This window comes from Anopheles marshallii, chromosome 3 (genome assembly GCF_943734725.1).
Source record: "Anopheles marshallii chromosome 3, idAnoMarsDA_429_01, whole genome shotgun sequence".
Classification (NCBI taxonomy): domain Eukaryota; kingdom Metazoa; phylum Arthropoda; class Insecta; order Diptera; family Culicidae; genus Anopheles; species Anopheles marshallii.
In genome coordinates this window covers 66031188-66045709 of record NC_071327.1, presented here as the reverse complement: position 1 = coordinate 66045709, position 14522 = coordinate 66031188, and the positions used below count along the sequence as shown (strand labels likewise).

Sequence of the window (14522 nt, the reverse complement as noted above, 5' to 3'; positions counted from 1 at the left end):
CAGCGGAAGGTGGGGAAGAAACAAAAGATGGCGGCTAATGTACAACAGCTATCTACAACGGAAATTTCTTGAGTGTTCTTCAGTGGTTTAATGCACAATTTGTGATACCTCGCAAGGTACGAACGAAGATAACTTACCGATCAGCATCCTTGCCGGAGTACCTTAATCCAAGCGCGTGCTATTTGCGTAAGGTAGACAAATGGTTAGTGAAGCGTTTTTTTTTTCTGTAACAAACCAATACCAATTGAACCGAGCAACTCGAACGTTAGGCAGTAGAAGGAAGATGGATTGGAAAAGGGTAGAAGGAAAGTCTCAACAAGAGGGGGGGGAGTAAAAAACAGGAAGCAATCATTGTTGATCATGCTGTGTCTGTGAGCTACCAAACTGTTCGGTGAGAATTTGTAGTGTTTGTGTGTGTGCGTGTGTGTGTTGGTTTGGTTTGGTGTAATTATGTTATACCTTCAGGGCGTGCCGGTTCCAGTGGAACATTCGTAACAGCTTTTTCGGCGCTCCCATCAATGGTACCGTCCAGAATCGGTTCCTTCACAAGAGCTTTCTGGCTAGCCGTGGATCGCTTCTCGACTTGCTCCTCCTGTACCGGTTCCGGGTGTTCGGGTTCGCCCTCGGTAAGCTCTTGCCTTTCGAGCGCTCTGCCTTGCTGGGGTAGTTCATCCTCGAAAGACACCTTCTTCTCGATCATCCGCTTGCCGCCTCGCTCTTCACACACACCCGCCTCGAGCAGGTTACCCTTCCGCGGGGAGTCTGGAACGTCCTCCGTTTGTAATTGCTCCGACTTTGCGTCAAACAAACCCGGCGAGACATTTTCCCTTTGAAGCTCACTCGTATCGAGCGTTGCGTTTGCTGGCTTCGCCAGCTCACACTCGGCCCCGGTGCGACTGTTTTGGCGTGACAGCGGGAGTTCCTCCTCCGAGGCGGATGTGATCGACACGCCGCGCGATATCTTGCCCTTCGGTGTCGCCTCACCGTCCGATTCAATCTCCTCGATTACGGTGCGGGTACCGGCCGACGCCTCGGTTGCCGACAGCTGGGACTGGTATTGCCGCTTCTGCTCGGGTGACGTGAAGGTGATCGTGTCGATCTCCTCCACGTGCAGGGCCGACGCGTGCGGTTTGTTGGGGTAGATGATCTTCTGCATCACCTCCATCGGTGAACCGCTGTCCTCCTCGAAGATGACCGTTGTCGCGCGCATCTGATGCACCGAGTGTGATTCTTCGGGCCCTGTGGGTGTCGATGGGTGGGATGGGCGCGGGGTGTTTGGGTTTGTTGTGCGTGCAGTGTGATTTCATAACAGGAAGGATACAGAACGGGTTATATGCAGTGTGAACGAACAGGGAATTTGTGCTTGGCCGCGATCAAGTGTTGCTGAGACAGGTGAGACAGTGTGGGCTAGAGGGAACTAAAGGGATGTGCAGGTGGTCCATGCCTTCATGCTTTCGTGAAGGAGGTTTTTTTAAAAACATGAACAGGCATGTCTTTACGGGATCCTCCGTATAGGAGAAGGGCGGGATGGGGCGAGAAAGGGATGTCGAACGAACACTAAACACGGTACGGAAAATTACCTGTTACTATTGCTGCGTGGCTTTCCTCGGTACACACCGAAACCATGATCGTCTCACCGTGCTGACCGATCTTCATACACTCACTTATCATACGGTGGGCTTCGGCATTCTCCCCGGGGCTCGCTACAATGGCCTCTGGCGTGGCGGAGAATGGCCGTAACACAGATGGGTGGTTGGTTTGCGACGTGTGAAACCGAGACACGCAACGGAGGGAATGTGAATGGGTAAAATACAAAACAAAAATGTTATTTGTACAGTGTTTTTGTTCCTCGAATGCAAACGTTTGGCCCGTTCGCCGCCCTTCACTGCTAGGGTGAGGCTATGTCAAACGAGTTCGAGAGCGAGGCAACTATTGTGGCTGAAGACACGGAAGTACAACAGTCAAACCAATTGTGATTGTGCACATCTTAGCTAACTATGTACACGGCTGGCTTGCGCGCGGAAATAGGGTAGGCAGAGTGACTATGCATCTATCGAGCCAGCATCGCGAACGAGCAATACACAGCAAGTCAACAGGTGGACAGGAGCGGTGTCTATTAACTAGCAACAGTGGATGCTGAACAAGGAAAAAAAAACCGGCAGGCAAAAATCGGGTAAAACTGCAAACGAAACAGTCTCGCTCCCCATGGCTGACAGTTGTTACCCGCTTGTTCCACTGTCGATATCTTCTTCGCCGGCATCGGCGCATCGTCGATAGCTTCGGGCACCTGTTCCGGTACCGCGATCGGTGCGGCAAGCGTCACCTCGGTGATGACTTCCTGCACCAGCGTCGCCACTTCCACCGCCAGGACGTTCGGCAACGGTTCCTCCTCATCTTCCGGTTCCTGTACGCACTGCTCCACCTGCGACTGGACCTGCAATACAGTTTCCTCTACCTCGAACGCAACCGTTTCGGTAACGTGCGCTTCCGCTTCGACCACCAGCGGTGGTTCCCCATCTGCCCGCACTTCTACATATACAGCTGCGTGTGTAGGCGGACGCGCCGAGGTTATGTGTGTGCGTGTGTGTGGGTTTGCAATCAACAAACGAACATATAGAAAAAAAAGGATTATCACAGGGTTTGCTCTTGTTTTGCACGTGTGTAGCTTCAAAAACTATCGATACAGTGTATTAACACGGTATTAAGAAAACCAACATATAGCGGCAGCACCAACACACAACCAGCTAGTTTACAAGTGGAACCATTTTCGCGATCTTCATCTTCCACGGTATACCTATTGGACGTGTCAGACGGGGCGGAGAAAAGTGACAATACACACCCACACACTCACACTACGATACTCACTTTGGACAACGACACGGCCCTTGGTAGTCGCGGTACCCATGGAGTTGACAGCTCGCACCTCATAGTCGCCGGAATCCGCACCGCGCACCATCGTCAGCGAGAGCGTGTAGTTCTCGACGCGCTGCGAATCCCGCTTGATCGTCAGCCGTGCGTCGGTCTGCACCGGCTGCCCGTTCTTGAACCAAGACACCTCCGGTACCGGCTCGGCGTAGATCTCCACCTCCAGCGTGAGCGTGGTGTTTTCGTCCACATCCGTGTCGACGAGGGGTTTGCGCACCTTGGGCGAACATTGCACCGTCGTCTTGGCGCTCGTCTCGTCCGTGCCGAGTTCGTTGGTGAACTTCGCCTTGTACACGCCCTGCAATTCGGCCTTCGCTTCCCTCAGCACGAGCTGATAGTACAGCCCATCTTCCTGGAATTTGTACTCGTTGCGCGACTCGGTTATCTCGACATCGTCAATGTACCATTGCACCTTCGGGCGCGGATAGCCGTCCGCCTTCACCTCAAGCACCACGTTCGTGTCGCCTTCCTTGCAGGTGAGTGCGGTCAGCTGTTCACGCACCTTCGACTTGGTGCTCACGTTAACCTGCGACTTCTCCGTCACCGTGCCGAAGTCGTTGATGATGTCGGCCGTGTACAGTGCGGTATCGTCACGGTTGGCAGCGTGAATCTTCAGCACGTAGCGCCCGTCTTCGGCGATGATGACGATGCGCTTACCGTCCGCAACTACCTCCTTGCCGTCCTTGTACCAGCGCACAATCGGGGCCGGGTTGCTCTCGGCCTTCACGACCAGCTCGATGTCCTCCTTCTCGTTGACGACCGTTTCCTCCTGCAGGTGCAGGGTCGTTCGTGGTGGGGAGTTGATCGTAAACTCCCAGAACTCGGACGCCTGGCTGATTTCGTTCATCGCAATGATCTAAAAAAAAACAACATGGCAACGCATTAGTCAACATCGCGCCACACCTCGAAGAGACCTGCTCCCGCGCGAATCGCTTACCGAATAGTTGCCAGCATCCTCCAGTACGGTGTGGTTAAACTTGATGATGTAGTAGTTCTCCGCGGTGAGGAACTTGATGCGGTCGTCCTCCCGGATTTCCTTGCCGTTGCGGAAGAAGCGCACGGTTGCCGCCGGCACAGCGTTCACCTCGATCGACATCTTGTACTGTTCCTTCACCATCGCCGCCATATCGTGCGGTTTCGTGATGGTGGGAGGCGTCTTCACAACCAAATTAATGAACGTCGAGTCTTCGCCGAGCTCGTTTTGGGCCACGATCGAGTAGGCGCCCGCATCCGACGGCTGCACGTCCTTGATGACGAGCGACACGGACTCGGCGTCCTCGTAGAGGAACTTGTACCGACCACCGGGCTCGATGATCGTACCCTCGTGGCGCCAAACGATCTCCGGCTTCGGATAGCCCTTGACCTTCATCTCGAGCAGCGCTTTGCCGCCGATTCGGGCCAGCGCTTCCTGCGACTCGACCTCCAGGTGCGGCTTGGATGGTTCCTGTATGAGCTGATTCACTTGTCCCTGAACGGTGAGTTCAGCGCTACACTGGATATTACCCGAGGACGTCGCGGCAACACAAGTGTAAAGTCCAGCATCTTCGGGCTTTACGTGCTGGAAGACAAGCGCCAGCGAGTCGGAATCATCCGCCATCAGCACCTTGAAGCGCTCCTCCGGATCGAACGCTACGCCGTTCTTCTTCCACACAAACTTGGTCTTATCGTCCAGGTTGTCGAGCTCGGAGAACAGATCGAGCTGGTCGGCCACGAGCAGCTGGGCTTCGGTTTTGGTCGTGCCGAACTTGTTCCAGGCCGTGCACGAGTACACACCGCAGTCGCCTTTATGGACCTCCGGTATGATCAGCTCGTAGAAGCCGGTCTCCGCATGGTCCCGGTTGATCTTCATGCGCTTATCGGTGTCTAAGATTTCCTTGTCGTCCTTGCAGCTGTTTTGGAGCGTTTGTTTATAGTGTTTCGAACGGGAATATAGTAAAAGAGCACACATGCAGTTGGCGACATGCATTCACTGGGAAGCGTTTCTACGGTTAGGTCGACCTACGTCGAGTCGTGGCGCATGCCACAATACTTACAATCGAACCTTCGGCGCTGGGTCGCCCTTCACCTTGACCATGAAGGTAAGGTAGGTCTTCTCGATTACCTCGGTGTCCTTCAGCTGAATGGAGAACACCGGCGAGTTGGATTCCGACATTGCCTTGCGCTGTTCCGGTGTCACTGTGGGATGCAACGGTACAGCTTTGATATAAACACGAAGTAGGGAATGAAGGGCCACGCTGTACTTACGCGTTTCGACGATGAGCTGCGCTGTACAGGAGGCATTCTCTGTGCCGTTGATGGCACGGGCGGTGTAAATACCGCTGTCCTGTTCGCGACAGTGCTGTATCTCGAGCGTGTACGTCAGATCATCGTTCTCCTTCGTGATCACACGGTCGGCCAGACGGTCGTCCAGCGGTTTGTTGTCCTTCAGCCATTGCATGTTGGACATCTCGTCCACTTGCACACTGAACTTGGCATTTTCACCCGCTGTGGAGTAGACAAAACGAACCCATTACTGTCCCGTACCGCACACAGTTCTGACCGTGATGAAGGATGAAGGTTTTTTTTTCGCTAGAACGGCCCTGGCCGTATCCGACTTATTTTACCACGTAGCCGGATAGTCAAGTCCTTGCTACGGGGGTTTGGCCCGGATGGGATTTTGGTCCGGTCCGTTCGTGTGAAGACCGGCGCCGCTACCATCATGCCACCGGGCCGCCCCAGAAGGATGAAGGTAGTAAGGTAACCAGGTTTGTCCGGGAGTCGAAACTCGCTCAACAAGAGTGTGGCGGAGGATGTAGAACGGAAACAACAGGGATATTTCTTTGCTGGAACGATTGTCCCGACTGGGGACTGGGGACGGACAGAAGCGTCACACGTAATGGGACGGTCACGGTACAAGAACAAGGACAGAGGACGGCACTGGAACGAGTACTTAAAGCGTAATACTCTACAAAAGCTTGTATCTACAAAAGCGAAACGAATGGGTTTTTTTTTTTCGCAAGAAGGTTTAGCATTTTACTGACAATCTCCCTCAGTACAGTCTCAGTATTGGGTCGGTCAGTTTGCAAACGGCATTGCAATATAAGCAGTAAGACAAGGGACTTGAAAACCAGTACAGTGAAAGCAGTAAGCAGTCGCTGGACCTTCGTGACCTGTTTGGCACGCTATTTGAGGGTTCCGCTCCGGAACGCTCCGACTGACAGTGGTGAAACGGATCGGGCTAGGTCCCCCGGGGCGGGACTATTAGACTGTGCGTGTCTGGCTGGATGTGTTTGACAGGAGTAAAGAACGGATGAACACTTACGCTCCACGGTGAGACCACGGATCGGTTTGATGAAGTGCGGCCGTATGTTGGTCGGTACACGGATCTTCTTCGTGTTGTTCGTCGACATCTTGGACTCGTGGCGCGTCTCTATCGCAGCTAGTTCTTTCTCGTGAGCTATGTGCGGTGCGCATGTACGTGGCCGGCAGGGAGCGGTGATGAGGGTGGGGCATGTAAAATTGGGTATTATAAGTTCCGGGTCGGAAGGTGAGTGTAGTGTACGGTGGTATCGTGTACGGGGCCGTGTGGGTTGTGTGGAAAATGGGGTAAATGTTTCATGAGGCATTAGGCCAACCATTAGGCATTGGTTACGTGTCCGAATGGGTGTTGCATGTCGGTGGGTGTAAGAGAATAGAAATTAAACAGAGAAAAGAAGCATCCCATTAGAGAACGAGCTGTAAAGGTCGCATCACCATAGTACAGGAAGCGTAGAGTGAAGGAAAGTTCGACAGAGCGTTGTGAGAAATGATTGATCAGCACATGAGAATGGTGTGTGATGGATGAACTGTTAGTTGATTAGGTTGATATCTAGCAAACAGACAAACACACAATGATCTTCATATACACGGTGACAACCATCGATACGACGCCACAGTACAACGAGCTGCGCCGAGTAACATTGAGCCATTAGTGACAAACGAAGACTCGAGACAAACATTTGCTTGCGTGGCAGTAGTCTTTTCGCGAAACATCAAACGATCTTCAGCAACCTGTGCAAAAAAAATCATAGCGTGCGAATAATAACAATCTGGATACAATTTCGTTTCAAGTTGCGAGGGTCACACTAACGGTAAATGCACGGTACTACATTGCAGGATGTAGCAAACATGGTGCAACATGTGGTTACGACACAACACAGAGACACATCCACGCAACACGACAGTACGGTGGCTTTTCGGTACCTTCAGTGGTGTGACTCCTGCGTGAGGATAAGCGCGAAGTGGAGTAGCGCGTGTGCGCCGAACCGTACTGATCCTCCATCCTTAGCTCCTTCTCGATCAGCACGACGTTCGGGTCGGCCGTACAGACGCGCGCACCAGTCACCGGATCCTCGACCGTGTACTGATACTCGTACACCGGTTCCCGGGGCCGTTTGTCTTCCTCCTGCTCCGGGATGACGATACTGTCGAACTCGCCCTGTTCCGCCTTCACGATCGTGTCCTCCGCGTACAGCACGGTTTCGTCCGCCTTCTTGCAGATGCTCTTGATGCCCTTCAGCTTACGGTGGGCGGCCGCTATCGAAAAGTCCGGATCGGGCTCGTTTATCTCGCCGTCAAAGAAGGCCTGCGTTTTGCGCTCTAGCTCGTCCGTATTAACGACCAGCTTGCGGGTAATCTTTGGCGGTGGTGGTGGTGGAGGGCGCTCCTTTTTGATGAACACCTCTATCGTTGCCTGATAGACCGGCGGTGGCGGCGGATCAAAGAACGTGGGCAACTGTAGTGGTGGCGGGGTTCGCTTCCTGTCTTCACGTCCGTCACCGTCGTTACCACCGTTGGCGGAACCTTGATCGCCGGCCTGCTCCGACGGGTCGGAGGATGCTCCCTGCTCTTCACTGCCCTGCCCCTGCTCCGCAGACTGATCGGTGGAACCCTGATCCGCACCAGAGCCAGCCGATTGCGTATTGTTGCCTTCTCCACTGGTGGTCGCCTTGCTAATTTGCGGAAGCCTTGGTTCGGTGCTCGTTTCCAGTACCGATTGCACCAGGTTCCTAGTGGCAGCAATCTGCTGCAGAAACTCCGACGCAGTTTCCTTAATCTGCTGTATCTCGCGGATGCTGCGTTGCTCGAACTTACGCCGGATCTCCTGCTCCTCGAGCTCGCGCACACGCTTCGCCTCCGCTAGGGCCGCCTTTTCACGGGCGTATATTTCCTCTAGCTTGCGGTTGAGTGCCTCCTCGCGTGACTTCTGCTCGACGACACCCTCGACGGAAGCGTCCGGTTCGTCGGACACCGCCGCAGGTGTAGTACGACCTGTTGCACGTGCGGTATCCGCTATCACAAGACGAGAACCGTAACAATCGGGTGATAAAAATATTCAGATGGAAAGTAATGTACAGTGAGGTAATGGAACTCTTCCACGATATTCATGAGCATGGAATGAGATGTGAGATGTGAGTGGATGAGAAAAGCAGCGAGTAGCGCAAAAGAAAGTACGGTGAAAGATTGTCAAAGCAGTGGCCACTTACCTTTTCGAGTCGTAACAGTCTCTACCTTCTTGACACTTTCACTAGCCTTCTGCACGGTCGTTGTTTCAGTCTTCTTTTCCTGTACCTTGACGGTCTCAGTCTTCTTTTCCGCCAGCTTCGATGTCGGTTCGGTAGCCTTCTTTTCTGGCTCCGGAACCTTCTTGGGCTCGGTTACCTTCGGTGGCGATGCCTTCTTCGGAGACGAAGCCTTCTTAGCGGACTTTGGTGAGTCTGGACGGCGTGACGGTTCCTCCGCCTTGGTTGGTGGTTCCGGCATCTTGGGTGATTCCGCTGGTTTTGCAGCTTCCTGCACCGGTTTTGGAGTTTCCACCTTTTTGGCCGGCTCAGGAACTTTCACCGGTTCTGGAACCTTTACCGGTACAGTGGTTTTCGTTGGTTCCACCTTCTTTGCTGTTTCCGGAGCTTTGGTTTGTTCGGCAGACTTTACCGGTTTGGTAGGCTCCGGAATCTTCGTTGGAGTAGAAGGCTCTGCTGGTTTGGCAGCTTTAACAGATTCTGGTGCCTTTGCTGGTTCAGCTGGTTTCTTAACTGGTTCAGTTGTTTTCGCTGGCTTCACCTCAACAGTCTTAGCTGGTTCAGGTACCTTCGCTGGTTCAGCAGGCTTAAACACCTCGGAAGGCTTTGCAGTCTTAGCCGGTTCCGGTGCCTTCGTTGGTTCAGCTGTTTTGGCGGACTTTACCGGTTCAGCTGGTTTCGGCACCTCAACAGGCTTGACCGTCTTAGCTGGCTCAGGTGTCTTAGCTGGTTCAGTCGGCTTGACAGTCTTAGCTGGTTCAGCTGGCTTCGATACCTCAGTAGGCTTGACAGTCTTAGCCGGTTCCGGTGTCTTTGCTGGTTCAGCAGGTTTAACTGTCTTAGCTGGTTCAGGTGTCTTAGTTGGTTCAGCTGCCTTGGCTGACTTTACTGGTTCAGCAGGCTTCGGTACCTCAGTAGGCTTGACTGTCTTGGTTGGTTCAGCCGGTTTGACAGTTTTAGCTGGTTCAGCTGGTTTCGACACCTCAGTAGGCTTTGCAGTCTTGGCTGGTTCAGGTGCCTTAGCTGGTTCAGCAGCAGGTTTGACTGTCTTAGCCGGTTCCGGAGTCTTAGTTGGTTCAGCTGTCTTGGCTGACTTTACTGGTTCAGCTGGCTTCGATACCTCAGTAGGCTTGACAGCCTTAGCTGGCTCAGGTGTCTTAGCTGGTTCAATCGGCTTGACCGTCTTGGCTGGTTCAGCCGGTTTGACAGTCTTGACTGGCTCAGGTGTCTTAGCTGGTTCAGCGGGTTTGACAGTCTTAGCTGGTTCCGCTGGCTTCACTGGTTCCGGTGTCTTCGCTGATTTGACTGGCTCAACCGGCTTCGATACTTCAACAGCTTTAACCGGTTCAGCTGGCTTCGATGGCTCTGCAGACTTGACCAACTTTACTGGTTCAGGAGTCTTCGCCGGTTCAGCAGACTTGGTTGGCTCAACTTTAGTGGGCGCACTGACCGCCGTGGGTTTCACAGCAGACTCGATTTTCTTCGTATCCTCCCGGACCACTTTAGCCACCTCGGATACCTTTTCCGACTTTTCCAATTTTGACTTCTCGGACACCTTGAACGGAGCGGCCTCTTTTTTCGGCGACGGCGATTTCGGCGTTTTCGGTGTTTTGCCCTTTTTCGGCGAGTCCGGACCTTTGTCGCTTGCCGTTTTGGTCGCTTGTTCGGGAAGCTTAATCGCTTCGGGGATTTTCTTTTTCGTTTCCGACACCTTTGCTACCTGTTCAACCTTGGTCGCTTCCTGGGTTTTGGCAACTTCCACACTCTTCTTGATTACGGTCTCCGATTGCTTAGCTTCGGATGTTTTCGTGAGCTGCTCGGTAGCAGCTGTTGCTTCTAGCGCAACCTTCCCGGTGGTGGTCGTTTGCATCGATTGTTCTTCCTTTTTGGCCGGAACCGGTAGCTTCGAGTTGGTGTACTCATCGGCGTTCTGTGATTGTTGTCTCTTGAACGCATACTTTGCCTCAATTTGCGCGATCTTCGATTGAGGTTCCTCGGTTGTTTGCTGTTCGGTTTGACCTTGCTGCGCTACAGTTACAGTCGTTTCCGTCGCCGTTTCGGCGGTCTTCATCTCCTGCAGTTGCTGCTGCTGGCGTGCCTTAAGTGCGGCGTACTTCGATTCGATTTGTTGAATCTTGGACAGTGATTCAGTTTGGGGAGTGTCCGGTGCGTCCGGTTTCGTCTCAACAGTACCGGTCAAGGCCGTTTCTACCGACTCCTTTACCAATTCCTTCGCGTGCTGAATGTGTGCGGTGTATTTAGATTCAAGCTGCTGAAGTTTAGTGAGTGGTTCTTGTACCGTTTCTACAGTGACCGAAGAGACAACGGTTTGCTGTTGTTGTTGTTGTTGGACAGCAGCGGTCGTTTGCTTGGATTCGCTCAGCTTGACCGACTCTTCTCCAGAGGCACCGCTGAGTGATGACTTTCGGGCAGCAATTTTGGACTCGATCTGCTGAATCTTCGATACCGACTCTTCCTGCTTCTGAGCAGCATATTTGGATTCGATCTGCTGGATCTTTGACACTGATTCAACCTGCTGCACAGCACTCTGCTGTTGCTTCGTAACGGTGGTAGTAGTGCTGGTGCTGGTTACCTGCTGCTGCTGCTGATGTTGCTCCTGCAGCAACAGTTCCTGCTTCTGCTTGAGTGCGGCAAACTTTGACTCAACGATCTGGAACTTGGCGTCGACGATGTCCGACTTCTGCTCAAGCTGTTTCTGCTTCAGTGCCGCGTACTTCGATTCAATCTGCTTGATTTTGTTCTGCTGCTCGAGCAGCTGCTGCTGCGTCTGGTGCGTATCGGCTGTCGCCTCGACCACGGCGGCGATCGATTCTTGCGACGAGCTCGAGGATGTGGTCGAGGAGACCGATACAGTCTTGCTTTCCGACTGTACCTTGCTGCTCTTGGTGACACTTTCCAGCTGTACCGCCTGCTGACGCTTCAGGGCCACGGAACGTTGCGATTCGTGCTGCTCCTCCTTAACGGCAACGGAGGCGACTTTCGTTTCCGACTGCACAACGCTCGACGCGGTAACGACGCTTTCCTGCTTGGTGTGCGTCAGGTCAAGCTTTTTGGCCGATTTCTTCACCTCGAATGCGGCCAACCGTTCCTGCACGGAAGCGGACTTCTCTTCCTCACCCTCCTCGGTCGGCGTTTGTTCGCCCAGCTGCTGGGGCAGGTGCTGCTGCTGCTGTTGCTGCAGATACTGGATCTTCTGCAGCGCTTGGTGCGACTCATCCCGGCTAGTTTTGTGCTTGAACACCACGTAACTGTCCGCGATGTCCGACGGCTTGATGTTTTCATCCGTCTTGTGCGCTTCGATGCGCTGCGGCAGCTTGATGATGCTGTCGTCGATGTTCGTCTGGGTCGGATCGAGCCGCAGATCATCGTTCGAATGTTCCTGCAGCGCGACCGCATTGCTAGCGTACTCGTTGATCTCGTAGATCCAGCGCTGCTTCGCCTCCTCGGAGTACGCGATCAGATGGACCGGGTCGGCACCCTTCGCCTTCGGCACCAGCTCGAACCCGCGCGTATCGATATCCCGCAGCTCACAGTCCGGCAGCCGCACGATGTCCTTGAGGATGAAGATCGACCGTTCGTCCGACAGGCGCTTCACCTTGGTGACGAGGATGCGCGACTTGAAGAGGAACAGGTAGCGCTCCTTGATCTTGTTCTCCCGGTCCCGCACGCCAAAGTACTCGTGGGCGAGCACCCGGCCAAGCTTCTGCAGGTTGCCTGGTGAAGAGCACGTGGTAAAGGGGAGGAAGGGAAAACAGGTGGATATACACGGTTTGTCACGCTTTGTTGGTTTTTTTTTTTTGGTGCGAATCCGCCGATTCATTTGCCTACCTCGGAATCCTTCGATACCCTCGAGGAATTTGTTGTTTGCCGCCCGGCTCGGCACCGAGAGCATCAGCTCGAGCGCCTTTTGGATGTCGAGCACATTCTCACCGAGCGCGGTCGAGTACTTGAGCAGTTCCTGTGCGCCATTTATGTGGGTGTGTGGTTTTTATTTTTTTTTTTTATTGAAGAATTTGCAAGATGAACAGCAGAATATGAGTCAGTAATGGCAACAAAACACTGGCGTGTGCAGAAGGTATGGTGTCGGACTGTGGTTGTGTGCTGAACGTACTGGCTGTTGGATGCTTTTTCTGATATACCGTAACCGCGATGTGTATATTAGGTAACACACACTATTTCGTAGAATTTTACGCTTTACTTTCTCAAACTTTCAAGTGTAGTCGGTGTGCTTTTGTAGACTTTTTTAATTCAGCTATTGGGAGTCTTGCGTCTAGTGAAAGCATTTGAAAACAAAATGAAGCTAGACCTAGTTGCGCGGCAGGTATGTTATTCAAGTGCTGTTGAGCATGATTAATTGCTTCCCGAATGTAGTATTGGTGAAACGTTGTAAGCAGCCGCGATTACCGAAGCAAACGCCTTGAATTGCATCACCACTGACTCACCGTCCCTTGCCGAATGGTGAGAGAAAAGTTCGTTAACCATATCATAATCCATCAACGCGTGTGCTTCGGTTGCGAATACGTACACGACAGCTAATCGCGTCAAGGTACGGTGTGCCATTGCGTCATTGGTTGGGAATAGAATGCACAAACCCCACAAGGTGGTGGAAGGAACGTACATTCATCGTACGGAAGACAGCAGATAATGAATACAGCCGGCACTGTATCTAATAATAAAGATCATTCCCATATGGCTTGCAGTACAAGGTGTAAATGTATAATGTATATAAATCTCTCACGAGATACTAAGAAAAACCGGTCCAGATAGCATTGGTCAGCGCATTTCATATTTGCTTCCTGGATGCTTTTCTAGCGGCAAATCTTACGAGCTGAATCGACGGTTTGAATGTACAAACTTCTCCCCGCCCTATGCAGAGAAGGAGCTCTAAATATAGCACTGGAGGAACTGTTTTGGTGTTTATTTGTTTATCATTCGACTTGGTCGATGATCGCCGATCGATCGACTATGCGGTGTTTGCTATGTTGTGGTGAAGGTTAATGTTGTTTTACTCAAACTTCCCTTCATTTTTTTGTTGTGGAACCGAGTGGGGTTTTTTTTTTTGCTGATGTCCAATGGGCGAATGTTTTGAAGGCCATGTTTTTTCTTCTCCCTTTCTCAAGTGTTTTGTGCACCGATAGGCTGTTTTTAAATCAGTATTAGTAGTATGAATTGCATTACTTTCATCTAAAGCATGCTGCTACGGGTTTAGCTCAGCTGATTAGTTGCGCTGTCGTTAGATGAGATGGGATGGCAATGTGGAGGATGAATGATTGATGTTGAATGTATAGGTGTGCGTATTTCGTATGTTACCAGTTGCTCACCATGTTTCGGTGAGGCTTACCTTGAAGAGAAGTTTGTAATCGTTGATGCGCTGGATCGGTAGCTTCAGATGCTCGGTGAGACTTTTATCGTCGTCGATTTTTGCCGATAGCTCCTACAACGATGCCACAACGAAAGCACACGGACACAAACACAAACGGAGAGAGAAAAAGAGAACGAAACGAAGAAAAAAAAATACAGGATTGAACCTTTAATTAACTTGATCACAAAACATTCACAGACACTTTAGATGAACACATTGATGGAATTCCACCGTAATAGCAGGGGTCACTAAAATGGTTTCTACACTGCACACATTTTCTACACTTTAATGTCGAATATTTTCTTCCTAACGCAAACACTGCAACGGGTCCGCAGCGTAGGGTTAGCGACACGAGACTTGCAATAAATTAACCAGATTGTCACTCGAAACGGTAATGACTCGACCGTTCGCAGTGGGTGTAGGCGCATATTTGGAGCACCAGCGGCATTAAAAATAGTTCGGTTGATAAAACGGAACGAATGTGGTGAACGGTATTTCGTTTCGGAAGGAGGAAATAAATCGATCGAATCATTGGTCGCCCCGCTAGCATGGGAGACTATTTTTAATCGCGATCTTCCATCGGTTTTCCTTGATGGAGATGGAACATCGTCACACGACTAAATATGTTTTAGCTCAAGTGCCGCACGATCAGCGGTAGTAGCATAACCAAAATC

The 14522-nt window shown here is 52.0% G+C and overlaps 1 protein-coding gene across 1 annotated transcript in view; it reads right to left on the bottom strand.

Moving 5' to 3' along the window:
- LOC128714658 (obscurin) overlaps positions 1–14522 on the bottom strand; it is a 54422-nt gene that overhangs the window by 8549 nt on the left and 31351 nt on the right. Inside the window, exons 8-19 of the mRNA XM_053809534.1 lie at positions 13828–13920; positions 12315–12444; positions 9193–12200; positions 8430–9123; positions 7147–8235; positions 6227–6361; positions 5170–5409; positions 4959–5100; positions 3863–4814; positions 2866–3781; positions 1581–1715; positions 460–1239 (exon numbers count right to left, since the gene is read on the bottom strand). Of these exons, the coding sequence (XP_053665509.1) occupies positions 460–1239; positions 1581–1715; positions 2866–3781; positions 3863–4814; positions 4959–5100; positions 5170–5409; positions 6227–6361; positions 7147–8235; positions 8430–9123; positions 9193–12200; positions 12315–12444; positions 13828–13920 (8314 nt within the window). The remainder of the gene's footprint in view (positions 1–459; positions 1240–1580; positions 1716–2865; positions 3782–3862; positions 4815–4958; positions 5101–5169; positions 5410–6226; positions 6362–7146; positions 8236–8429; positions 9124–9192; positions 12201–12314; positions 12445–13827; positions 13921–14522) is intronic.